General features: G+C 39.8%; 3 protein-coding genes across 8 annotated transcripts; 1 reads left to right on the top strand and 2 right to left on the bottom strand.

The window, feature by feature from the left end:
• Positions 1-7,294: 7,294 nt before the first annotated feature.
• Positions 7,295-9,118, bottom strand: LOC111073906 (DET1 homolog). Its single transcript, XM_022366467.2, has 2 exons — positions 8,121-9,118; positions 7,295-8,058 (listed from the first exon to the last, which is right to left on the bottom strand). The coding sequence occupies exons 1-2, from the start codon at positions 9,078-9,080 to the stop codon at positions 7,360-7,362; spliced, it is 1,659 nt and encodes a 552-aa protein (XP_022222159.1). The 5' UTR covers positions 9,081-9,118; the 3' UTR covers positions 7,295-7,359.
• A 510-nt stretch (positions 9,119-9,628) lies between these two features.
• On the bottom strand, positions 9,629-10,245 carry LOC111073907 (ATP synthase subunit g, mitochondrial). The gene is made up of 3 exons (XM_022366468.2): positions 10,194-10,245; positions 10,086-10,138; positions 9,629-10,001 (listed from the first exon to the last, which is right to left on the bottom strand). The coding sequence occupies exons 2-3, from the start codon at positions 10,123-10,125 to the stop codon at positions 9,742-9,744; spliced, it is 300 nt and encodes a 99-aa protein (XP_022222160.1). The 5' UTR covers positions 10,126-10,138; positions 10,194-10,245; the 3' UTR covers positions 9,629-9,741.
• A 4,134-nt stretch (positions 10,246-14,379) lies between these two features.
• Positions 14,380-20,552, top strand: LOC111073905 (wiskott-Aldrich syndrome protein family member 2). Of its 6 annotated transcripts, none has more exons than XM_041595916.1 (7): positions 14,380-14,666; positions 15,541-16,349; positions 16,592-16,720; positions 17,638-17,718; positions 18,641-19,326; positions 19,390-19,630; positions 19,700-20,552. In XM_041595916.1, exons 2-7 carry the CDS (start codon positions 15,605-15,607, stop codon positions 19,876-19,878), a joined length of 2,061 nt encoding a protein of 686 aa, XP_041451850.1. In that variant the 5' UTR covers positions 14,380-14,666; positions 15,541-15,604; the 3' UTR covers positions 19,879-20,552. The 6 variants fall into 6 exon arrangements, with proteins under 6 accessions (XP_041451850.1, XP_022222154.2, XP_022222152.2 ...); XM_022366462.2 differs by having other exon boundaries at positions 14,381-14,648; positions 15,544-16,349; positions 19,700-20,551; XM_022366460.2 differs by having other exon boundaries at positions 14,381-14,925; positions 15,544-16,349; positions 19,700-20,551.
• The last annotated feature ends 6,078 nt before the right edge of the window (positions 20,553-26,630 follow it).

Below are 26,630 nucleotides of genomic sequence, written 5' to 3'. Positions count from 1 at the left end.
GCTGAACTGAGTGTTCATGGCCAAGAGCCGATCATATTGCTGCTTAAAGCCTACGATCAGCTCTTTGAAGCCACTCCGCGTCTGCCTCATGAACGAATGCATGTCGTTTTCCACAGCACGGCATTCCTCACAACTATAATGTAGGCCGTTGTTTTGGGAAATGGCGTCTCCTACACGGCCCGAGATCCCTACACATTTTGCGTGCACTACGCTTTCGCAAAGCCAGCAGGGGATATTGGGCTGGTCATGGGTGATCTGCTTCTTGAAGGTTTTTTTGGCACAGACGACAGAAAATTCCATATTTATGTCTTTTATTTTTTTTTACTTCGGGAAAAAAAGTTCAAAACAAATAGCAATCAGACCACTGTGCAGAGCAAATGCTTAGAGCAATGCTTAAAGCGAAATCGGAAAAAAAGAGAGAGAGGAGAGTGGTTGCACCAACAGCTTATAAGTGAGAGCGTTACTGCACAAAAGGTTACAAGAGCGAGGGCGAAAGAACAGTTATTGAGAGTTAGGTGATAGAGAGAGTGATAGAAGGCAATAACTACGACAAAGAGCGGCTAAATGTAATGAGAGGGCGTACTTACGAAAAGCAACAACACAAACACACGACTAACCGACGCACAAAATTTATTAAATAAGTTGTGTTTTTACACAATTAACAGGCATGCACCCGCGGTAAAAGAATGATTTTAATGTAAGTTAGTAAGAGAGTTAAATTATAGATAAAAAACACCGGCTGTTTAAGTTAAACAAAAGAAAAATGCGGAGCGCAAAACAAAAACACGTCTGGTCACTACGAAAGAGAACGTAGACTAAATTTTGAAAGTTTGGCACGACGGATTACTTGCGAAGATAAAACCCCTGATAAACCCCCAGCTGTTCCTGATTATTGGAAGCTTCCTAAAGAATAGACTGTTCCAAGTCGCACAGACCAGAGCAGTTTCCACGGTGAAGGTGATTGAAGCCGGAGTCCCGAAGCAAGGCAGCGTGCTAGGGCCAACGTTGTACACGATATGCCTAAAGATAGCGCTGACAATACGTCCCAGCCAATCCATGTGAAACTTGCCACATTTGCCGACGACACGGCAGTCCTGTTAAGGGCGAACTGCGCTTACAAAGCCACGGACAACCTCCAGTGGTACCTTAAGAGGTTTGTGAACTGTGCATGTAGGTGGAATATTAGTGTGAACTCTGAGAAAAGTGTGGTAGTGACACACTCGCTTAGAAAAGGAAAGTGCCTTGGAAACCAAGCCAAAAAACTCTACTTCTTAAGCCTAACAAAAAGTTCAGCCTGACCAACAAGATCCGCATATATGTATAAGGTAATCCTGGCGCCTGCATGGAGGTATGGCATCCATGTCTATGGTATCGCAGCGGAAACGAACCTGGACAGGATCAGGGTATTTCAGAACCAGACCCTCCGAAAGATCTCTGGTGCGGAATGGTACGTCCGTAATAGAGACATCGCCAAAGACCTTGGAGTTCCTTCAGTCGGTGACATTATTAAAGAGCAAGCCACAAGATACCTGACCAAACTAAGAGCCACCCGAACATCCAGGTTAAACCGCATCCATCCATCCGTCTGACTTAGCCACCAGGAACATATAATTTCCTGTTGCACAATCTCCGTTGTCGTCATTTAACTTAAAAAAATACATAGAAATTGTCCCTGACTCTTATGAAAAGTTGCTAATCAACAGTAAGCGTACGTTAAGTAATTGTACTTTATTGTCTGTAATAATTGTTAACAATACACCTACATACATACAGCGGGTCTCTTGCTGTAGGAGGCGGGGGAGGCAACTGAAAATGATTCTTTATTCTGACTATAATTATGATCCGATCTGATTCAGATTCTGATAGATATGGTCATTCTCTACGATACTGCGTTTTCAGCTTTATCGTATCTTTACATTTGTGCCTGCCACAGATTTTCGTCCTTTGCGGGGGCGGAAGTGGGAGGGGTGAAATTTTGAAATACACTTGTAGCAGTATGATATCACATGAGTCTGGAAACAAAATTTGATTGCTCTAGCTCTTATAGTCTCTGAGATCTAGACGCTCATCGAGACGGACAGACGGACAGATGGACGGACAGACGGACATGCCTATATCGACTCGGCTATTGAAGCTGATAAAGAATATATATACTTTATGTGGTCGGAAACGTTTCCTTCTCTGCGTTGCACACATCCGCTTTTACCAAAAATCTAATACATATACCCCTTAACTCTTTTTTGAGTACAGGTAGGCGGGAAGAGGATAGTCACCCGAGGCATAGCCCACTTGCCCGGGGAATCCTCCACCGAGCTCCCCCTCGTGCACCCATCCCTGGCATATCCTGTTCTACCGTGGATTGGGGTAATTTCACTACAAGAATTTTCTTCTCTCCGCCCTGCCAGTATCCGTGGCAGAGACGACTGTATCAGGACCTGTTTCCATCCACCCCCAAGACGAGAGTATAATCGTTCTTCCACCGGTGTGTTCAATTACGGCGGGTGACGGGTTGTTCGTGATCCCCCCGTATCGTAAAACCGAGACAGTCTTTCATCCGTTAGTCCCCCTGTATCACCCGAATGCCTGACGGCCATAATTCTTACTTGGCTGTATCAAGTAACCAAGACGCATGGGGGCCAAGTTGCACCGTCACATAAATCATGCAACATTCATGGACATAGTAGAGCAGAAAAAAGAGCCGAACAAATGGAAGAAAATAACGAAAATGTGCATGAGGGCATGTCGCAATTGCATGAATCTTAATCAGTAGATGTACGAAATGAACAAAGACAATTGAAACGGAGACGTGGTCGCCGCTACATATTTGATAATATCAGAGAAATTGACCGACAATGCTAACAAGTACATAGAGCATTTGCATCCGTTTCGCTCCTTCGTCTCACATTCGCATACGAGCCAGATATTGAATATTCAGCACATCAGAAAGTGTTGATTGGTGCTAGGGACAAAGAATGTTCCCATTGTCACGCGCTTAAATATAAACATGAGCCAAATGGTATGTGTTGCGCATCAGAAAAAGTGCAACTACCACAAAATTGAAACACCACCGGAACCATTGAAAAGCTTGCTCATCGGCACGGCTCCAGATTCAAACATCTTTCTGAAGACCATTCGCAAATTAAATTCAAGCTTCCAAATCACATCGTTCGGAGCAACAGGTGACCAAAAAATCAAGTGTTCATTTAAATTTCAACGCAGGATGTTGTATTATGACTAACTACCTTTCTTTTAGTCACGATATACTCAGACGATTGCCTCTTATCTCAAGTTTGAAGACAATTTCGGGGAATTGTGAGCCACTTTTGTAAATTTAATAAAACTGATAATGTTAAAAAAGGTTTATTTATATCTCTGAATGGCAAAATAATTGTTATTCAATAAGAAAAAAAATTGTTAATAAATTAAAAAACAAACTGACAATCTGTTTCCGCGCATTTCAAATGGATTGTGCGATCGCAGACGTTTCAGTGGCTAATTTCAAAACATTTTGCATAAACAATCATAAAGAAACAACAAACAATAAAAGCTACCTTGTTAAATGTCAAAAACCGAGTGGCTCACAATTTCCCGTAAAAAGTGGCTTACGATTCCCCAAGCCCAGTTTTCATAAAATGGCCACACAAGAAAACTACACCATGCTAAATTCATGAAAATTGTTTTTTTATTTCAAAAGCTTGCCGTCACACTTATTTTGTAAAAATACTTTTTGCGTAGATTCACAGAAATGTGTCACAATAATAGACAAACACGAAGTGAAAACGAGAAGGAACGTGTGAGTCGCTTGTGGGGACGCGACTCTACTTATACCCGTACTCAGTCAGTATATATATTTTTGAGCTTATAATTTTTTAGAATTTTAGAATTAAAAAAAAAAAATTTTACATTGTACATTTTTTTGCTACATCTGTTATCTACATCTACAATGTCAATTCTACATGTACCATTTAGATTCTACATCACCTCCGCTAGGGGTTGCTCGCGCACTGAACGTGGCAGAGTGTGCGAGCGAGAAAGAGAATCAGTAGCGTCAGCAGCGCTGGAGAAGGAGAGGGAACCAACAGAAAATTAATTTCTTCATTCTGACTATAATTATGATCCGATCTAGTTCAGATTCGGCAATCTGGTAGATATGGGTATTCTCTACGATACTGCGTTTTTAGTTTTATCGTATCTTTAAAAATGTGCCTGCCACAGATTTTTGTCCTTTGTGGGGACATAATGGGGGCGGGGCGAAATTTTGAAATACACTTGTAGCAGTGTGATATCACATGAGTCTGGAAACCAAATTTGGTTACCCTAACTCTTATGTATAGTCTCTGAGATCCAGGCGCTCAAAAAGACGGACGGCCGGACAGACGGACATGGCTATATCGACTCGGCTTTTGATGCTGATCAAGAATATATATACTTTATGGGGTCGGAAACGTTTCCTTCTCTGCGTTACACACATCCACTTTTACCACAAATCTAATATACCCCTTAACTCTTTTTTGAGTACGGGTATAAAAAGGTCGGTATATACTAGAAAATTATCCGAAGTATTTGCTTTTATTGCTGGTATGTTTCTACCCACCTCGAAAGTTTTATCAATTTGATATATTTTGCTTTAAGTTGTTATTGTGAGAAACGATCGTGTCTCGGCTCAACCCGACGACACGAAACAGATAACACAAGCGAAAAGACCAAAAATTTTCTGCTCAGAGCGGGAGCAAGTGTCTGTGGTGTTTTTCTGTTTTTTCAGAGACCAGACCGCAATGGAAAAAAGTGTTGACATTTATCTGCGAGCTATGTTTTATACCCTAACAGAGGGTATTTAATTGTTCACGATATGTATAACTGTTTAATTAAAGAAAACGTCAACGACGAAGATCATTTTTCTTTCTTGCTTTTATTTCTTTTCCGGATTATTAATTCGAAAAATGTTTTGGTTTAAGTTTAACCGACTCAGTTGTTGTATCAGATTGTGGGTCAAACATGAATCGGCTCATATTCATTGCATCAATCATCTTCTTAACAATTTTGTGGAAAAAGCCTTCAAAGCTGTTTTAGATTTGTTTCAAATTGAACAAAAATGCAAAAAGCAAAATATTTTAAGGAAAATCAATATTATACAAATTAAGTTGCAAAATATTTTCAACACCAGCGTCGTCGGCTTCCCCGGAAAAAGTGGTGCCCTTCGAAATTGGATGAATAGGAATTATTCAGAGGTGCCACAGAATTCACTTCCGCTGGAAAATCACCTCAATTCCATTCCGCAGTGCCACACACCGATTTTTCAGCGGAATCAAAATCGCTCACAATTTATCCAGCGATTTGATTAAACACACACCTAAAACGATTCGAATCTTACTTTCGCATAAAGGTTGTTCAATTGGTGATTAACCCTCATCCAAATATTCTATACAGCATTCTATACACCTACTTTCTCCATCTTCAATTCATTAGTTCCTTTAGTTTCATTTTCCAGAAATCTAACTGGCCCTATTTGGTTTACTCCACGGTTAATAAACCTACAGACTATAAATTCTCGTCTGTTCAAGAAGTTTAAAGGGTCTGGGTTGCAATCGGAATTTTCTTAGTATTCCATTGAAAAATCTAAATTTTCTCTATTTCAACTTTAAACGCGATCCTAAGCAATTTTTTAGGTTTGTCAACTCTAAACGTAACTCCTCCCTACTTCCTTCTTCTTTTTCGTATAATGGCAGGTTCGCTGATAATGATACCAACTTTGCTACTATGTTCCTACTAATAACCATTCAACTATACATGCTTCATGTACCGAGCTCTCACTCCCTATTCCCCTTAATAGCTCCAATTGTATCTATCCCCCCTTCATCGATTATAATAGCCTCTTAGCTAGATTAAAATCCTGTAAATCTTCGTTTACTACTGGCCCTGACTTGGTTCCCAGTGCTGTCCATAAACTTTGTGCTGATTCTCTTTGTTTGCCCCTCTTAAAACTGTTTAACTTGTCTCTCGAGCTAGTGGATTTTCCCTCGGTCTGGAAGGATTCGTATATCGCTCCCATCAATAAAAAGGGGTCTAAATCGGATGTTTACAATTACAAATACCTGTCTGTCGAACCCCGTTTACGTGTCGTCTGGTGTACCTCAAGGAAGCCATCTTGGTCCCCTGTTGTTTAATTTATTTGTTAATGATCGTCCTCAAGTTCTAACTCATTCACGAGTCATAATGTATGCTAATGATGTGAAGTTCTGTTTTTCCTATAGTGATCCCGTTATCCCCGTTACTCCTCCAAACCGATTTGAACGCCCTTAATAATTGGTGCTTGATAAACACGCTTCCGCTTAACATTTCTAAATGTAACGTCATGACATTTTATCGCAGCAAGCCTTACTTTTTCGATATAACGCCTGTTCGAAGCTACTGACTTTGGCGCTATCTTTGTACCTAATCTTTGTTATAACGTCCATATATCTGTGATTTCGAACAAGGAGAAGCAAGAGTCCTTGGTTTCATTAAAAGATGGTCTAAGGAATTCACTGACCCTTATACAACTAAACTTCTGTATGTTTCTCTTGTCCGGCCAATTTTAGAATATAGTTCCTCCGTCTCCTCATTAACAAAAATAGAAGGATATGCTGGAGTCCGTTCAAAAACAATTCCTCATCTGTGCACTTCCTGGACTTAATTGGGATCCTTCTAGACATTTTCCCTCTTATGACAGTAGGCTGCGTCACATCGATGTCCATTCTGTCGAAAGTAGACGGATTTGCCATGTAGTTATTTTTCTCCACAAACTACTCTCTGGTGAGGTCGATTCCACTGCCCTCAGAAGCCCTCTTAGCATTGCTGTTCCATCCCGTGCGACTAGGCATTACTTTCCTCTCCATCTACAACTCTGTCTAACTAATTACTCTGACTATAAATCTTTCCGTAGCCTTTGCCGTAACATATTTTCATCTGTTTTCCTTTGACACTAGTACCACTAAGCTCAAATCCTTGTTAACGAATAATATAATTTAATTTATTCTTATCTCTATACGCTATCGGTTATTCTTCTGACCACACCTTGGCTGTGAGTTGGACCAAAGCGGCTGCTTGAGCCAATAAATCAGTTCCATCGGGTCAGGGTAATAGCCATAGTCAATGTTCTCCTATTCATGTAATTTTTGTTTAACTGCCGATAGTTGAACCTTAGACAATAAATATATAAGCAAATAAATAATAAAGAAATTAATTTACAGTTTCTTCCCCCAGCGCTGCACCCACAGCAGCGACTCACAATGTTCCTTCTAGTTAAAGATACATTTTTGCTCAGAGGTTTATTTACATTCTTGCATAAGCAGGAAAAAATCACATTTACATTTCGTTTCATCATGCACTCTCTTGTACAACAACCGTACTGTGATTGTAAAGGTGTATGTTGTATGCGTAAATGTGCAAATACTTCTGTATGCTAAGTATAAGAGGTTCAAAAGGATGGCAAATAAAGGCACATAGTTCACGTGGTGCCAGCGGATTGTTTTGCCTTCGCGCCTTTGCGTTCAATCGGAACTTAACTAACTTTGTGGTTCGATCCCGAAAAATAATGGGTTCGGCAGAGCACGGTTTTGGACGCTCCAGCGGAGAAATAAGCCGATCATCATAGCTAAATTCATTGTATTTTAGATATGGCGATGGTGAAAAGCTCTGAGTACTAACGGGAACGCTTGGATTAAATCTCAACGCTGCTTGTCGCATGAATGGAATCGTTTTGTTGGCATCTACAAAATTTTGCTTTAGGAAAAATTGCGGTGGCAATGATGGTGCATCTCCAGTATGCAGTGAACGCACGTTACGCATTTGGTCATAGAATTGCAGTATAATTTGAAGCAGCTCCACAGAATCGTCTTGATAGACTCCTACAACTTGCTCGCCAAGTATGGTGTAGAAAACATAAAAGCGCCGAGGTGTAGGGATCTCGCCCAACGTTAACATCGGATTAATATTGTTGTCTTTTGGCCGTTCTTCAAAACGCAAACAGATCAGGTCCCTGTTAACCAATTGCATCTTTTCCATTATCATATGCTCCAACTATAAATACATACAAATTTTCAGATGTCAACCGTATGCAAACAAATAAGATATATACTTACAAAGTCGAAGTTCTTGTAAAAATCTTGATATTTTTTACTTAATCTGGAACTGTTTGAATCAATTTGTCGATATAGAAAGCTCAGCACACGTTGTTTTATGTGTGTAATTGGTAAAATTGTGTTGGCGTCCAATCCAATATCTAAAGGACCTTCGTCGATAAAGCCTCTTGGCCGAGGACCAATTGTCTCTCGTTTGACAAGGCGGCCAGCGACCACCTCATAGATATATATGCACTGATATAGCCTGGACATGATCGCTATCGAAGAGTCATGGACCGAAATGCCGTGATTATGTGCAATAACGATTGAATCCTGCGGCAGGAAGAGTCTGTCAGTGACTACGCCGACTACCAAATCCACAACAAAAAATATATATGAGAATGCGTCTAGTTTGTCAAAGAGATCCGGATAGCTAACATAATACGATGTTGCTAGCGCACCATGCAGGATGCACATTGCCGCGAGAAGAACATAACGTCCGTTTTCCAAGAAAACACTAAACTCACGGTGCAGATAGAAGCGCCCATAATCGCCCTGGCACAAGCGCAGAATTCTAACATCATTGGTTGCGAATAGTCGATCAAATATTGTGTTTGTCAGTTTGCTCCCTTGGGACGGGACCCTGTAGCTCTCGATTTCTCCGACATTTGTTTCGCGAATTAGCTCTCCCACACCCGATGCGCCGAGGCCTTTATATTTGTAAATGTGTAAACTTCTCTGATCGAGCGAAAATGCCAGTAGCTTGCTTCCGTCAGGGGTAAACTTGCGTAGATAAACAGGTGGAATTGCCACAGAATCTATTGTGAGACAAGGAGTGATACTTTTGTAGAACCCTCGCTCATAAGAAAGGTATGGGCTTTGATTTAATTTGCTGCCGATTCTAGTGTAACACGATTCACGATTTTGCAGCCTATGCACTAGATTCTGTGACTTCAGTCGTAGGTGGTATGCTGTATGCATTATTAAATGCTTAGTTAGCTCTAGAGAAACAAAACAGTAAAATCTATCGATAGTATCGATTATTAGAATAGCACATTTTCATAATCTGACCCGTCTTTCTTTGGAGCTGATTCGACCATTCCAAGGTAGAATGGAATCATTATACTATATAATATACATAGTTGCGACGGCAAACATCGGTCGAAAAACACTACCTTTTAATTAGCGATAGTTAATCCACTAGGGCCTTCGGCTGGGGTGCTGGCCAGAAAACTCAGCTGCTGTCGCATCACATTCGGTGTATGAAATGGCACATCTATATACTGTATGGTTAGTGGTTTAACTATCGCCATAATTAAAATGTAGTGTTTTTCGACCGATGTTTTCCGTCGCAACTATGTATTTATATAGTTAGCCCAACGTTCATATGCGTTTCTTCATGCTATGTTAGTACATATGTGCCTAGCTGATTGTTGCACAAATCGCTACAATTGTCTTCAAGACATTTGTCGATCCCTTTTTATTAAATTTGGAGAAGCCAAATAATCGTTTTAGAGTTGTGCGATAAGTTTACGGTATTATTATTTCACTTTATTTAGTGTCCAGACATTAGCAGACATCTATGTATATCTGAAACAAGCATTTTTTCATTTCGTTAGCTACAAAACTGGACATGTGATGTTTAAACATTATATCCAACAATGTGGCGCTTTCCGATGCATTCGCCAATGTAAAACCAAAAGATGACCTCGGCGGTGATAAGTGTATTTAACCAAGCTTCACGAACGGTAAGGTTCTTGTAAGAGCCGGTTTTAGCACCCTTGACAATATTGCCAATGCTCTGACGAATTGCTGGAATATCGGCTGGCGTTGGCGGAGTTAGTTCCACCTTGGCGTATTTCAAGAAAACATCGAGCTGAGGCCTTGCCTGAACAAGAAGCCCTGCAAAAAATTGCATTACATAATTCGGTAGTGTATGAAAATATAGATTTTCCACAAAATAAGCTTTCGAATGATAAAACTTACTGCTTACAAGTCCCGATCCCTTTGTAGCCAAACTCGCCATATTTTCGTGTAATCTACAAGTATTTAATATTAAAAACTAATAGATCTAAGAACATACCAAAACCTTACCAAGAAAATGCACGATGAAACAGAGGTGTTACGCTTCAAGAGCTACTGAATATTTTAAGACTTATCGATAGTCGATAGAAAAAGTACAGTGTACACTTCATACAAGTGAAATATCTGAACAGAATTTGCTGCGACAGTTCCCAGAGGTCAGTGAGATTCGTTCCCATATACATAATTTAATAGGAATATAAAATATGTATACGTAAATACATATATATGTTCATATAACTGGCACATATTTATATACATATATGTACTGTATGGCTAATTCCTGACACCAGATCAACTAAAAAAGTTCGACGTAATATGTTTTCAGATAGTTTAGTAAGCTACGTCTGTGGTAGTGTCATAAGAGCCAGGAATGCAAAGCCATCGATGGTCTTACTATCGTTACTTTAAAACAGCAGTAAATCGAAATTGCCATCGAAAACTTTTACAATCCGCTATGCTCGTTTACGTCTATTTTTGCTTTTACGATTTTGGGATAATTCGTACGATTAGAACTTTTTGCTTTCGATAGTGTTATATTCCCAAATTGTTTTGCGATATTTGTCTTGAAAAAATCTTTGTTTGGTTTGGAAATGGAAATATGTTATTCCATCATTTTGGAAATCGCATTATATTATACGAAAACAAAACAAAAAATGGATTAAGAACATACGACATTTTTACACAAAGCCGATGTTGATATTGGTCAAATAGGAATTCGCACTTGATTGTTGTTTAGGTTTTGTTTGATGAGGTAAAATTTGGGTCCGCCCAATAACAAATATATTTCTTTAAAAAAATTAGGATACACGAAAATAAATTTTAAATTATATACATATATATAAACTTAAAACATCAGCAGATTTGTTTATATTTTTTTCCGCTCATACAAGTTTTTATTTAGGTTTTATGTGCAACTTTTTGGGATTTGCGATAGCCGGAGCATGGCTGAATAATTTAAAAATTGTATAAATTGGTAAAATTACTCAATTTTGCCCTTCCAGTAATGGAGCGGATCGTATCCTGCGATGAACTGCTCATAATAATTATTATATATCTTCTTGTCATACATATAAACTGACGAGGAAAACTGTAACACGAGTTCAGTATTCTCACTTCAACGGTCTGTATCTTGTCTTCTATTTTATACATTCTAAAGAAATTCTTATTTTGCTGGTGGCTGGCGAATATTCTAATCGTCCATTTTGCAGTCGAATGATATCAATTCTCTGGAAACCAAATTTGGTTTCGCTGCTTTGTGCGACTTTCCGCTGCCATCAAGAACACACTAATCAGCCTATTCTCAAGACACATCCACGTCTGCCAATTCTAAACGCCTTTTACTGCTTCATTGCGTCTATAAAAATGATGGAAAACACACGCCCAGTGTGAAAAGGCTATTAATTGCAAAAAAAAAAATGACTGAATGATGCATTGACATGAATTTGGCGGCATTACCAGAGCAATTGAGCTTGTGCCCTTTTTATAAATATTTTTTATTTAAGCCAACCTCAAAATTAGATCTGAAGAAATTAGTTAGGTAAAAAAAAATAGGTGAATTCATCTTAACAGCTGTGGCAGCCCGATTTGGCTATCGATAAAACACTGTGAAAAATAACAGAGTCCTTTTTGTATAAGCAGGCTCTAACGCGTTGAGTTAAATTGGTGCTTAAGGGCCTGTCTCCAGCACCGCGGAAAATTGCGGCAAGGAATTTGCTAGCTATTCCGTGAGGGTGTGGAACATAGCTAAAACAGGGTTGATGAATCAGCTGTGTTTTGTAAAAAGAGGCAACTGTAAAAAAATGCACTCTGATGATGAAGTGATTGTGTTGGTGGCGGCATATGGGCAGTTCCTATCTGGCGTTACGTTACATTCGTACCACAAAATGTTGGAAAAAATAGTCAAAAAGCTGAAATTTGAAAAAAAGATTATCCTCGTTGAATATAATTTGGTTAGACCTATATTCTCCAGAAAAAGGAAATAGTCGAGCGTACGGTTTTCAAGATATAAGCCAAAGTATGACCTAAAAGTGCGTTACATAAAACAGAAGTGGTTTTCGAGGTTGGGGTACAAAATGGCAAAACTCTGCGAATGGGATGGGCTATCTGTATAAAATTTTTTGTGCTAATAAATGAAGTATTGAGAGTTAATTTTCAAACTTATTAAATGTAAAAACTTTTCCTTTTTTTTGTTAAAAATCCGCGAGGCATCTGGCGAACGTTACTGGCGTTACGTTACCAAATTCCGCGATTATAAAACCCTAAATATATACTGTTAGCCAAGGTCCGACCAACGTTCTGATAATGGTTTTAGGTAGTTTAATATATTAGAAAGACTTTAAGGAGAAACTTTTATCAAGAATCATCTTCTTCCTAGGAGATAATAGTAAAAGAAAACATGTCTATAAAAATACCAGAAAATACCAAAAACGTGAACTTTTGCTTATTTTCATAGGTTTTAGGATGAAAGTTAATGAAATTATATGTGAATAAAGTAAATTAGTTACCTTTCAATAAATTTAGAAAAAAATATCCGGAAAAAATTAAATAGAAATCGGTTTTTATTGACTTTTTATGATTTTTGGCCTGGTGGACCTTTTGGCGGAACTGCCCATATGTTGTTGCAAAACAAAAAAGAATAATTTTCATCTCTCTTTTTGGTTTTGGGGACAGTTTTTGCCTACATCTCGCACCATTCACTTCAGGAAAAATTGTAAAGTATATATTCCTGAGCTGGGTATCAGCTGTTCTCTCAGTCCACACACGGTCCCGATAGGCAAAAATTGATATAAATCTATGGATTCCGCTCGTGTTGCTGGGTACACACTCCGGGAATACGTAAACGAAACATTCCTGTCGCAGTTTTTTTTATATGGAGTTTTACAGGAATTTTTCGATTCCGCAGTGCTGGATACTATGCTTATCAGTACAAAAGCCAAGTACTCAGATCCGAAAAAACACCTCGCGAACAGAATCAGGGTTGATATTCGTATGAAACCGATAAGAAATTTGTTCGGGAAAAAAATGTTTTCTAGGCTCTGTACGGAAGGCAGTACTCAGATCAACAACAACAAAAAGGTCGGTAGATACTAGAAAAGTATCCGATGGTATTTGCTGGCATTCGTTGGTATGTTGCTAGCCCCTCGAAAAAGATATAAATTTTATATCTTTTGCCAGCAAACACGAAGCAAACATTGCAATATGAGAACAAAAAACCAAATGAAATATTTTAATAATGAAGACAAATAGAATCTAATTAATGCAGTATTATATGAATAACAATTATGTGGATATTATAATATAATATTTTTATTAATATTTATACATATGTCGGGGCAGAAAATCTGGGTGCTCTTCTTTCTGCATTGTGGCACTTGAACGCAGTGAATCGCGGTTATGTGTTCTCTCATTCAATTCCGTGAGCAAACTGAAAACTCCTCTTATCGTTTTCTTATTTTCGCTTACGCAATACATGATTGCTCTCCTTAGCAATCAGCTGAGACGACTCTCTCTATCGTTCTTAAACCTCGCTCTCAACAACAACGCGAATAGAAGGAACAACGCATAAATTACTGCGTAGTTTCTGTTCTCCTTTATTGACATAGTTTCTTAATTCTATACATTTCTGTTTACAGTTTCATCAGTTTTTATACATCTTTATTATACATCTCCGACAAATATAAAACAAATATTGTTAAAACATTTTGTCTTCACAGTGGTCGGCACGGGAGGCGTCGCCATCTGCTGCTGCTGATAGTCAGACACATTACCTTGCCAAGAAAATATTGGGGAGCCCAGGAGATGCCTGGCGAAGAGCGACACCAGCCGAAGAAGTGCAGTTTATTATTTTATTAACTTTAAACAAAACCAAGCAGCGGTCTGAGCAGTGTAACCGTACGGAATGCAGTACACACCTCTGGTCACACCACTGTCCGCTAGAAGAATATATGACATTTGTTTGCTTACAAACAGTTTTTGGATCTGTGTACTAGGCTAAAGAGTAAAAGAGTAAACAAATTCACAAAAGTGGATTCCAGAGCGCCTTGAAGTGGAAAGTATGACACTTTGTTGAAAAGTATAACGCAAAGTGAATTTGAAACCGGGGCCTGCCTGTATATGCAACATTTTTTTTTAAGAAATTAATTTTAATTGTGTGTTAATTAAATTCAAGCAGTATACCAATACATAATACTTGCATGTTAACACGTAATTTATTTTGTTTTTCAGCGCTGCAATTGGCAGAAGCTTCCAGCCAAAACATCGAATGTCTATCGATTGCATCGGTTGTCTATCTAAGTGCACACCACTACAATAAGTGTGAAAAAATAATATTCAATAAAAAGAGCAAATATTTATGAATTTTTAAGGAGTTCTTGCTTATAAAATCGAAATATTAATTTCGTCCGCGTCAAAAGTAGTTTTTTATGGTTTTTTTTGAGAAGCGCTAAACAAAAAGAGTGACGGGCGGTGAGTGAACTTAAAAAAAGGTGTGATTGAATCAAATAAAGTGATGACCGAACCAGTGCGAAAAGAAAGTGCCTTGCCTTCATAAATGATCATAACCACGTATGAATATTGTGTCGATTTAGTGAAAAAGTGTATATATAATAATACAGAAAAAATCGTAGAGATTCCTACATATTTGCATCTGTAAATATGTACCAGCATGTACATACATGTGTATACGTACATATGTATGCATAGCTAACCAAGGCTTAGAGCATTGATTATTTAATTTGCGTTGGTGAGTGCATGCAGTGCAAACAGTGGGGCGAGTCAGATAACATTGAATTGGGCGTATCTACTAAAGTGTGCTCCGTCCACGCTACGGCAGGGATGATTTGGGCTAAGCCTCTTATCACAACATGGAGAATACCCATACATATCTGTGGGGTGTGGTCCAAAAACTTCGTTTCAACTCTGCATACAAATTCAAAATTTTTAACTATATCATTTACTATTTAATGTGGTTTTTTTAAAAGATAATGTGCCAGAAAGTCACCGAATTTAGTTTTTGGAATAATGTTTCAGCAAATTGGCATGATCAGACTGTCAAATAGACTGGCACTGCTCCGGTCATAATAGAATTTTTTTCCATTTATGAAGAGTTTACATATGTGACAATTGATTTTAATTTAATGAAAGGGAATGTCTGTGAATGTTTTAGAGTCGAACATTAAGTATTTGTCGGAATGTAACATTATTTTCATTCTTGGTAAGGTCATTCGCTATATTAAAGTAAATACGTTGGAGAAGCATCGTCGTGTTTAAGTATATAGAAAACCCAGACCGTTGCACATCAACATCATTAAAATCATCAACTGATTTTAAACCTATATTTAACTTGCATTTTCTATTCAAGTCAATGAGGACACATTAATACCCGGTTGTGATAAGTTAGAGATTTTCATTACCTGCCGAGGATGCCACTGCCGAAGCGATCCATTGAGCCCGTTCATGTGGCACGATCTGTGTACCAACAAGATGAATTGCAGTCGGTGGAGCTGGAGACGGTAACAAATACCACACTCACGAATATCATACGACAACTGTCATCGCTGTCGAAGCACGCCGAAGATGTGTTTGGCGAATTGGCTAGAGACGTGGGAAGTATTGGCGATCGTGCGAACTCTCTGCAGGCACGCATCGATCGGCTGGCAATTAAGGTTACCCAGCTGGACAGCACCGTGGAAGAGGTGCCACTCACCGATATTACTAGAAAGAAGGCCTTTAAATCGGCAAAGATATTTGATCAGCAAATTTTCTCGCGAGCTACAATGCCTGCCCCAATGCTTGAGACATACGCCCAGTGTGACAAGCCACCACCGTTGGACAAGCTGAACGTCTATCGAGACGATGGAAAGGATGGCCTTAAATTCTACACTGATCCGAACTATTTCTTTGAGTTATGGCGACAAGAAATGCTGAAGGACACTGAGCGCGTCATGCACGATAAAGGCAAGAAACTTAACCGTCCGCGGCAAGACGGGGGCAGCGGCGGTGCCGCCGGTCGTGGCAATAAGAAACAGAAGACAAAAATAAGAGCTCCGCATAATACTCGGGAGAAGCAGCGTCAGCTCGTCCTGGGACACGGCGAGACGTTGATGCCCAACAATGTAATTTATCGCACTCCAAATTCAATGGTTAACGAGGAAGCCGGGTATGGAAGTAAGTATGCACCTATCTTAACCATACATATTCTATATGTACAACCATACATATTTAGCTATTATTTATTCAAAAGCCAAGTACTCAGTGCGAAAATAAAACTTTAAAACGCTACCCGAATTTGTATGCAATAGGAAATTCGACAATTCTTACATACGCACTGGATATTTGTACTTATCTGCACAACGACATGTTAAATACAATTTGATTAATTTTTAATTATGTCCTGTCCACCTACGTAGCCCAGCTAGTCAAAATAAAAACCGCAGCGCAAGGCGCCGACATCGATTTACGGCAGTGCACACTGAATGCACAACACCAGGTTGTGTCGTATTTTCCCGATATCGATAGGGATAATGTCCAAGACGTAGGTACGAACGGGCCAGGGCTGTGTAAGATAAACATGAGCATAACTTCGGCGGACATACAATACTGTCATTCAGCATTTGATACAAATACTCCATACATTCACTTGTTTAGTAATCACTTTAATTGAAACGCTAGCTCGTTCGTTTTCGATTTGTTCAAGCAACTGATAATCGCTTGCTTATATGTATGTATACATATGTATGTATTTGTTTTGCAGAGAAACAAAATAAAAAACTAGTCTCGCCGACGTTCTTGAACGTTTTCTAATTTCATTCTGTTTGAATATATGTATGAGTTATAAATTAACGTATTAATTTGTTCAAGCTGTTCATCATTTTATCATTGATCGCCTGCTCATTTGCATAGCTGTCGAATTTTGAAACAATGGTCATTGTTTATATTACAATTCGCAAACCAAACTAATGTAATTTTGGGGATATATGCACCTATGAAAAACAGTACTTTATAACAGGAAAATTTATATGGCGGAAAAGGGGATCCAAATTTAATTTATGTGATGCTAACAGGAAAATTTATATGGCGAAAAAAGGGGATCCAAATTTAATTTGTGTGATGCTAAAAGCAACGAATGATCATACCGAGCAGATAAATGTTACAGCCAGAATAGAAAAAAATGTGTACATTTTCTAAATAAATCTAATAATTCTATTAAAAGTTGTAATTTTTTGTTAATTTTTGTCATCATTCGGACTTCAATTAGACTCAGACACATTGTCTCATTCAAGATTTTCTGAGTACTCGATCATTTCATGAAAGTGTCGGTTAAAAAAGTTATATTCAATATTTTGCATGCCATTCGTTTTACGAACTTTTTTTTTTGTTGTTGTGCACTGATCCAAATAAAATTGATTGTAAACATGAATGGAACAAAAAACACACCTGATCATCTCATTTACAGATTCAGTAAAGCCATATAATATGCTCTCACATTTGGAGAAAAACAGTAATCTCACAAAGCAAACCGCCGTTGCAATTACAGGTTAGACATCAAATCAACTTAAAGATAGCTCAACATAAACTCTAAATGTTTCTCTTACGATTCTATCCTAATTTTTCCATGAGCAACATTTTATAATTTGATTTGCCAGAGAGCTCCTTCCAATAAAATATAGATATATGTGTATGAATTTGTGTTCAATCGATATCGCAAGGGAAATATGTATGTACACATCCCTATGTTCAGTTGAATTATTCCAACCCAAGAAGACCCTACAGCAAAAATTACATTCACTCTATATTTGTATAAATATCAGTAAAGTAAACTCCCGAGCAAATAGCAACTAGATGCAAACCATTTTTTTTAGAATAAGGCTGGAAAACATTTCACAGTGCTATTAAAACTACAAAAGCATAACATAGAACAAAACATATAATATGATAAACTTATTGATTGTGAAAAAATCTTAATTAGTTTACTACAGAATAAGCTGTGAAGTTGCATACATATGTTTTGTGCAAAGATAATTCGCTACGATTCACATCAATGTCTAATGGTAGCATCACTGCACGGAAATACTAAATTGCTTGTCTGTCATACATACATCGTTTTAATACCCTTGAAGAGGCCTAGCGCATAGAAGGACGGATAAAGAATGTTCGTTTGAAACCTTTGAAACTCTCAGTTTTGGTTTTCCGTACTGTACATTATTATGTATAATTGTTCCAATTATAATTGGAAAAGATTTTGTCAAAATGGCATTGCGATGTCTGTTTAGAAAATATATTTAGTAAATCTTCAAGGGCATTAAACAATTCTTCCTGCTTTTTCTTTTTTACCTAGTTTCACTTTTATGCATTTACGTACTTGGCTTGTTTTCTTTTCTTTTTTTTCTGTAAGAATAGTTTCCGAATTGAACTCGTGACATTTCAATGGCACTAACGTTTCTGTTGCGCTTTTCTAGATATGGGTGTTTATGATACGCGCCCACCTCGTCCAAACTCCATCGAATTAAGACGCAGCTATCAACCTGAGCTCGTCGATGGTAGCGGCTACGAGCAGCTTACGGCACAAGCGGCTGCTAATCAATACTCAACTTACGGCGGGAATGGTATGTCGGCCGCACCTCACATGCATATGCAGCATCAGCAACTGTACGATGCCGGTCTTTATCAGTCGCATGCGTTGTACGGTCAAAGTGGACAGGGTGTTATGTCCCCAGAAACGATATACGGACCGGGAACGCCATCTCGTAACAAACCCCGACCTTCGCAGCCTCCACCGGCACCACCTTCAAATGGCAGTGGAGGTGGCACACCTACTGCCTCAAACGCAAATACTCCTACGCGGGGTCGAAGTATGTCGACAAGTCGTGATGCATTGCCACCGCCACCGCCAGTTCCAGACGCAGTTTCACCTTTGTCAGCAATGAATGGCGCTAACACTAGCCATATTTCTGTTAAACTACTGGGTCGCACAAACAGTGCATCGCGAGCAGGTTCTCCGCAGATGGCTCCAAGCAACAGCGCTCAAAATGCAAATGACCTTGTAATGGCACAACTAAGCAATACATTTAACAGCATTGGCATGACAGGAAACCAACTGAACTCTCTCAGCGATTTACCCCCACCACCACCAGTGCCCGATCAGGTTTGATAAATTGTGATTTTTAATTGTATTTCTCGACGTTAACTTTTTTAAATCATCCTGTAGCATTTACCTAAACTATCTTCACCAAATACGGCACCACCACCGCCGCCACCGCCACCTCCTGTAGATGATGGCACAGGCAGTCTTCATACACTGCATTCACACCACGTTATACCCAAAACGCCTGCCAATGGGCAAATGCAGCAAGGGCAACTAAATGGGGGGTCGCACATTGTGAGTGCCAAAAAGTTACTGCCTCCATTCCATGATCCCCGCAACGATTTGATGAAAGCTATTCGAGATGGTATGTGCCATTTGGTAATCTATAAACTAGTTACGGCCAAAGTAACTCACAAACAAATGTTCATTTCAGGCATCACTCTGCGTAAGGTGGAAAAGTCGGAGCAGAAGGAAATCGAACGCAACACAGCACCTCTGGATGTGGCATCGATCTTGGCAAGACGTGTGGCGATTGAATTGTCCGAGTCTGAAGATTCGGATAGTGAAGACGACAGTGAAGGTTGGATGGAACCCAACGAAACATCGGCTTGATCCCTGATGAATTCATTAAATCCGGTCGTAATATTAATGAATAAGAAGAAGAAGTAATTCCAAAGAGAATTAATCCATACGATGGTATTTAGCAAGCGTGGTCTGCAATTGGATTACTTGGAAGCACCAAAGCTTTTAACCACTCTTATATAAAATATTCCTATTCCTACAATATACATATATTTAAAATCGAAAACTAACAGAATTGTATATACAAACGAGTAATTATATTATCGTTAAATTTACTGACATAGCATTAAAAATTAGACATATTCGAGTATATATAGGTCGAGCGGGTGGGAAATACTCCCCTGCATAACTAGATGTGTCTAAATAATTATGGTCTTTTGTATTATAGAAGTTGGTGTTTTGGATAATAAATTATAAATAATCGATAATAACACTATCCCTACCCTAAAATCTGAATAACCGAAAAGATTTTGAATATAATTAATATAACAACATTATTCACATTAAATGCTTAATATTCTGTATATACGAAAATATGTAAAGATAACAAAGGCACTTAATCACACAGATATAAATTGTATCGTCTACAAATTGTAATTAATCACGTAAAAATATGCACCTATATATTATATATGGTCATTTATGCATGTATTTCTTTAAAACAAATATAAAATAAAGTAATTATTACCCAACATATAGTATACATAAAAAAAACAGATTCACTTTTGAAAGCAATCTCATTTTCAATATTTTCGAACTGAAGAGTTATTTTTTCTGTCTGGACGTTGATATGCAATGTCTGCACCATCAAGTGGCACATGCGACACCAAGCCGTAGCCTGTTACGCGCGGAACCCAGGCAGAAACGCAGCCCCTCCTCCCGCCCAACCGACCGAGGGGCGCTGCCGCATGACGCTTGACGCGTGTTACCGAACCGATCGCGAGCATGCAGGAAAGATAGGTGTTAGACTAAAATTCGAGGAAAATTAGAGCTAAACACAACTCAAAGAGCTAAGCATGCAAAGATAGCTAAAAAATATAACTAATTACGGGAAAGGTATGTTAGTATTAGTGATTTAAGAAGAGGAAGGGAATTAGTAGTTGATATTATGTGGTAGAGGGAATTGAAGTCCGAGCACAGGACCCTAAATGGTTCGTGCAAGGAATAATTCGATCTACAAAGCAAAGGAATAAAGTTTCTAGTAGATCTAACAGGAATCGTAAAGTTTATGCGGCTCAACAAGTCAAGCTATACTAGTTAAAGTGGCACCAGAAGATTTTTTTCTTTTTATACCCTGTACTTGAAAAGTTAAGGGGTATATTACATTTGTGGTCGAAGTGGGTGAAGACCTGCCCATTGTGATCACCATACTTGTCATTTGACGCTCTCCTTTAATTAGGGTGGGTTTTTAAAACAATAAAGAGTGCCACCTTCCCCATCGTTGTGGTGGCCAGGCTATCCAGGTCCTCGTAGAAGGCTCCACCGAGTATTTGGTGACGTCTTCCCATGAGTGCAGGACAGTTGCATAGAAGATGCTGGACGCGCTCTATCTCCTCCTCGTGCGTGCAGCTGCGGTAGAATTCATTGTGGGACAGTCCGTATCTAGTGGCAATGCGACCGATATCAGGGCTCCGTTATAACTCCCGTCAGTGTTCTTGGGCCAGAGCGAGCGTGAGATATCTCAGTTAGGAGTTGTGTTCCACCGCCTGTCTGATCTCGTTTTAGCTCGGCCAATTTCTGCAAGATGATGCCGGTGACTGCGCCGCCATTGGCTTAGGTGTTCCAGTTCTGGCACAGTCTTCCGCACTCTCGTTGGAAGCGATGTCAATATGACCCTGATATGCTTTACTTTATCCGTATATCCGTACCTTCACGTACGGGTCTGCTTGTGGTGTTGCAGAACATCAAAGCTTTGATAGTAGCTTGACAACGCAGATGAAATGGATGGATTTGAAAGATCGGATGGCAGCAAGGAATGATGTCCCTTCGACTCTACGGATGTTCTCTAGGTGAGATTCAGTGTTAGTCGCTTCCCACCATACTAGGCCTCCGTATGCCATAATGGGTCTTATTGCTGCATACGTGTATATATATAGCAATAAACAATAACATATTCTCAATACTACCACCTCCTACTAGAGTTAAATATATATAGCAATAAGCTAATACAGCAAAATACACATATTTCCCAATACGACACATAAATTTATGTATATCCACCAGTTACACAACCGAAATACACATACATCTATCGCATTACCTGGGACATTGAAGATTTGCTGGGAGGGTATTGACATAGGTAGCCCTCGGTTACCGGTCAATCAACGCACACGCGCAAGACCGTCAGCAGTCTCCGATTCTCCTTACTTAGGATATTGGACACTGGCTGTGGCCGATGATTCGGTAACCCTCTGTTACCGGTCAATCAACAGACACGCGCTAGCAGATAAGTCACAATCATCAAAGTATGTATCCCAGTCAATCGGTAGACCGTCGGTAGCTATACGAAGGGCGAAGAACACATCGAATAAACAATAATAAAAATCCTCAGAAACATAACCAAGTGTTATGATCCTACCCTATTTTATTTAGATTTCACCCGGCCAGTTCCACTCCTTAAAAGTCCCAGCAAACTACAAATAACTTGTAGTTCGTACCCTGGACAGACTGAAGCTTACCGCAGCCTGGAATAGGATCTTAGCCCCCAGACCGTTCTGGAGACTCCAGCTAGCGGTCGTGCCCAGTGCAGATTCCAGAAGGTCACTGGTTGTGGGAAGGAGCTTGCCCGTTACCAGTATTACTTGATCATCCGCACAGGTCGTGACTTTGTATCCGCTCCTCCCCACCTGAAAAAGAAGGACGTTGAGGAGCAGGTTCTACAAGAGCGGGGATATACCTCCTCCCTGAGGAGTGCCTCGTGTGTCTTTCTTGAGGAAGAGAAGCCTAGATTGGCGCTTATGGTTCTGTTCCTGAGAACGATGCCCATCCATCTTGTTACCGTCGGGTGTGTGCCTGTCTTGGCTTCTGCGACCGTTATTGACTCGATCCTGACGTTGTGGAAGGACCCCTCTATATCTGGGAAGGCCGCCAAAGTATATTCCTTATGGCTAAGGGTCTTTTCAATATGCCCAAAAACTTCGTGTATCTATCTTCCTGATCTACCATTTAGGTAGGTAAAGATAGAGCAGCCAGGGAAGTAGGTGTGAACATGCTGATTGCAGCATGCCTGGTCAGATTTTTTCCGGCCCCGGGGATTTGTAGGGACTTAATGTTTTAATGGCCCAGATGAATCCTGTCTGGTTTTATTATATCTCGTTTGATATCCTTAATTTCCTGATGTCGCTCTGCGTCGGCGGTGGATTCGCCGCCAATGATATTTCAGGAACCAGGGAAGCGGTTCATGAGGAGTTCTATATATATTCTTGAATGCTTTCTGCGAAAGTACCGTCATGGTTACGGAGCAAGCCTGTTATGGTGGGCCCCTTTGGCAGTGCTCCTCGAAGCCTTGAGGCCTCTGTGGTGCCATCTATGGTATAGCAGTGAATCTGTGATGAGGTCTTCTTCTTTATATGTCAGGTATGCGGGTTAAATAGAAATAGATGTATAGATGTTTTCCGTCCTTCCTCTTCCACATATTTACAACGTAAGATACTATCTGCAGTACCTGGAAGAAAACAGAACATTAAGTTCGTACAGGTTCTGGCCTTTCCTGCGGGTTGTGGTGTGGCAGGGAAGACGGTATCTGCGAACACCCAAACCCTGTCACCTACGATCCAGGGCTCCTGGCTAAGCATTACGTCTACCGTCTTTTGTCCATAAGCCGCAGCATGGTGCACTTGAGTGCACTACCTGATGTTGTTTAGTGGACCTTGGGTATCACGGCAATGGATATGCGTCAGTTTGCAAGGAGCTTTTTTACCCTTCACTTTTAGCTGTTTGAATAGCCATATGACATTAGACTTTGTTAACTGTGTAGCTGGAAAAATAAAGAGTCCCCTTTGGGAAATGCCTGCAGTCAGGGCGAGAGAATTATATGCGTCAAGCTGGCTGTCAATTTGAGCTCGGAGCAGCGCTGCAGCAGAATTTATCGAAAATTTTACTTTGCGGATACAATATTGCTGGCTTGGTGTCTGTGTTCTGCTGGAAAACATCATTGTGTGTCAATTAGTACCTCAGTTGTTTTACTAAACGCCATTAGAAGTGTCTAGAGACGGCTACGAACAATAATGTTGCATTTTGTCTCGAGAGCTATCCCTCTCTACGCAGAAAAATTGTCTAATAGGCTGTTTACATTGGGGCTGCGTCATGCCACTAACCATACAGTATATAGATGTGCCAGTTCATACAACGAAAGGGGCGCAGCTGAGTTTGCAGCGTACGTTCCCAGGTCTTCGGCTCTAGGGCCGACCGCGTTCGGCTAATGACGTGACACGAGCCGACGGAGAGCAAGCATGTATGTGTTGTGTACGTGTAACACTCCAAAATATATGATTGTATGCATAGAATAATTATACCCGTACTCAAAAAAGAGTTAAGGGGTATGTATTAGATTTGTGGTAAAAGTGGATGTGTGTAACGCAGAGAAGGAAACGTTTCCGACCCCATAAAGTATATATATTCTGGATCAGCATCAATAGCCGAGTCGATATAGCCATGTCTGTCTGTCCGTCCGTCTTGTTGAGCGCCTGGATCTCAGAGACTATAAGAGTTCGGGTAACCAAATTTGGTTCCCAGACTCATGTGACATCACACTGCTACAAGTGTATTTCAAAATTTCGCCCCGCCCCGTCTGTGGCAGGCACAATTTTAAAGATACGATAAAACGCAGTATCGTAGAGAATGACCATATCTACCAGATTGCCGAATCTGAATCAGATCGGATCATAATTATAGCCAGAATGAAGAAATAAATTTTCAGTTGCTTCCTCCGCCACCCCCTGCCAGAGACTCGCTACTCATTCTCTTTCTCACTCGCACACTCTGCCGCGTTCAGTTCGCGAACAATCCCTAGCGGAGGAGATGTAGAATATGAATGGTACATCTATAATCTACATGTTAGATGTAAAGTATACATTGTAGATGTAGATAACAGATGTAGCAAAAAAAAGGTAATATGTAAAATTTTTTTAATTCTAAAAAATCATATGCACAAAAATGTATATACTGACTGAGTACGGGTATAAGTAGAGTCGCGTCCCCAGTAGCGACTCACACGTTTCTTCTCGTTTTTAGCTGCAGAAACCGACTTTTCTAGAGATTACAGTTTACGTAAATGTGTGTGTGCCATGTATTCTCACATTCTGTGCTTGTGTGGATTCTACAATTTTTGGCCGCTTGAATTGGAGGCGAAGGTCTCTTCGCCGGAGTCGTGTATGGCTAGTGTGCCAAGTTAAAGACTACGCAAGTCTATTAGGATGGGCTTGAAGCTTGGCCTGGTACTTTGCTTTCACTTTGGCAATTTCATCTTTAACTGATCCTACATTTATGTCTTCATGGATATTTTCATTCCGTATGTACCATGGTGCCCCAGTGATAGTTCTTAGTATCTTCGATTGAGCTCTGTGGATTATTTTTAAATTACTAACGCAAGCATTTCCCTATAGCTCGGAGCCGTATGTCCAGATGGGTTGGAGAACTGCACTGTACAAAAGTACTTTGTACTCCAGTTTTAGTGGTGAACGGGTGTTTATTAGCCAATTTAGATTACTAGCTTTAAATTTAAGTAGATTTCTCTTCATTTCGATGTGTTTACGCCAAGTAAGCCTTCTATCCAGATGAACACTAAGATATGTTACTTCGGTGGTTTGTGGAATGTTGATATTGTTCAGACATAATGGAGGGCAAGTTTGTCTGTTTAACGTAAAGGTGACATGCTTGTACTTTTGCTCATTTGCATGTATCCGCCAGTCTGCTAGCCATTTTTCTAAGGCCACGAGATGAGATGATAAGTGTTCAGTGGCCCTTCTTGGGCACTTGGAGCGACTTAATATGGCAGTATCATCAGCAAATGTCGAAGTTGTTGTTATGCTGTTTGTCGGTAGATCTGCTGTGAATATGATATACATTGTCGGTCCAAGCACGCTACCTTGCGGTACACCAGCTTCAGTTGGATGATATTCAGAGAGGAAATCTTTGCATCGTACTGCGAAACTTCTTTGCTGTAGGTATGACTCCAATATTCCATGGATGTTCTGTGGAAGTAATATTTTGATTTTGTGGATTAAGCCATCTAACCAAACGCGGTCGAAAGCCTGGGCGACATCCAGAAAAACAGTGGAGCAATACTCTCGTCTTTCAAATGCATTTCGTATCTCAGAGGTTATACAGTTTACTTGTTCAATGGTTCCGTGTTTTTCGCGAAATCCAAATTGGTGAGTCGGGATGGCACCGTTTATGTGTAGGTGTTGCTTGATACGATTCAGGAGCAGCTTTTCAAATATCTTTGATAGGCAAGGCAGTAGGCTGATAGGTCTATATGATGATGGCTTGGACTTGTCTTTTCCGGCATTATGGATCATTGTGATGACTGATTTCCTCCATTCTTGAGGATAATAGCCCCATTTCATCATGCTGTTCAATATCACAGTAAGGAAATACACTGCACAGCTCGGCAATTCTATGACCATTTTAGGGGAGATGAAATCGTGGCCCAGAGCTTTCTTTTGCTTTGAGATTTGGTCTTTAATGACCCTTGTGACTTCTCCTGATTGGAATATGATAGGCGGAGTAGCTTCGGGATTGTTGGTTGGTGGGAGCACAAAGCTATTTGTTGCTGGGTGTGG

The sequence above is a fragment of the Drosophila obscura genome, unplaced genomic scaffold (genome assembly GCF_018151105.1).
Source record: "Drosophila obscura isolate BZ-5 IFL unplaced genomic scaffold, ASM1815110v1 contig_9, whole genome shotgun sequence".
NCBI classification, from domain to species: domain Eukaryota; kingdom Metazoa; phylum Arthropoda; class Insecta; order Diptera; family Drosophilidae; genus Drosophila; species Drosophila obscura.
This window is presented reverse-complemented; position numbering and strand designations above follow the sequence as displayed.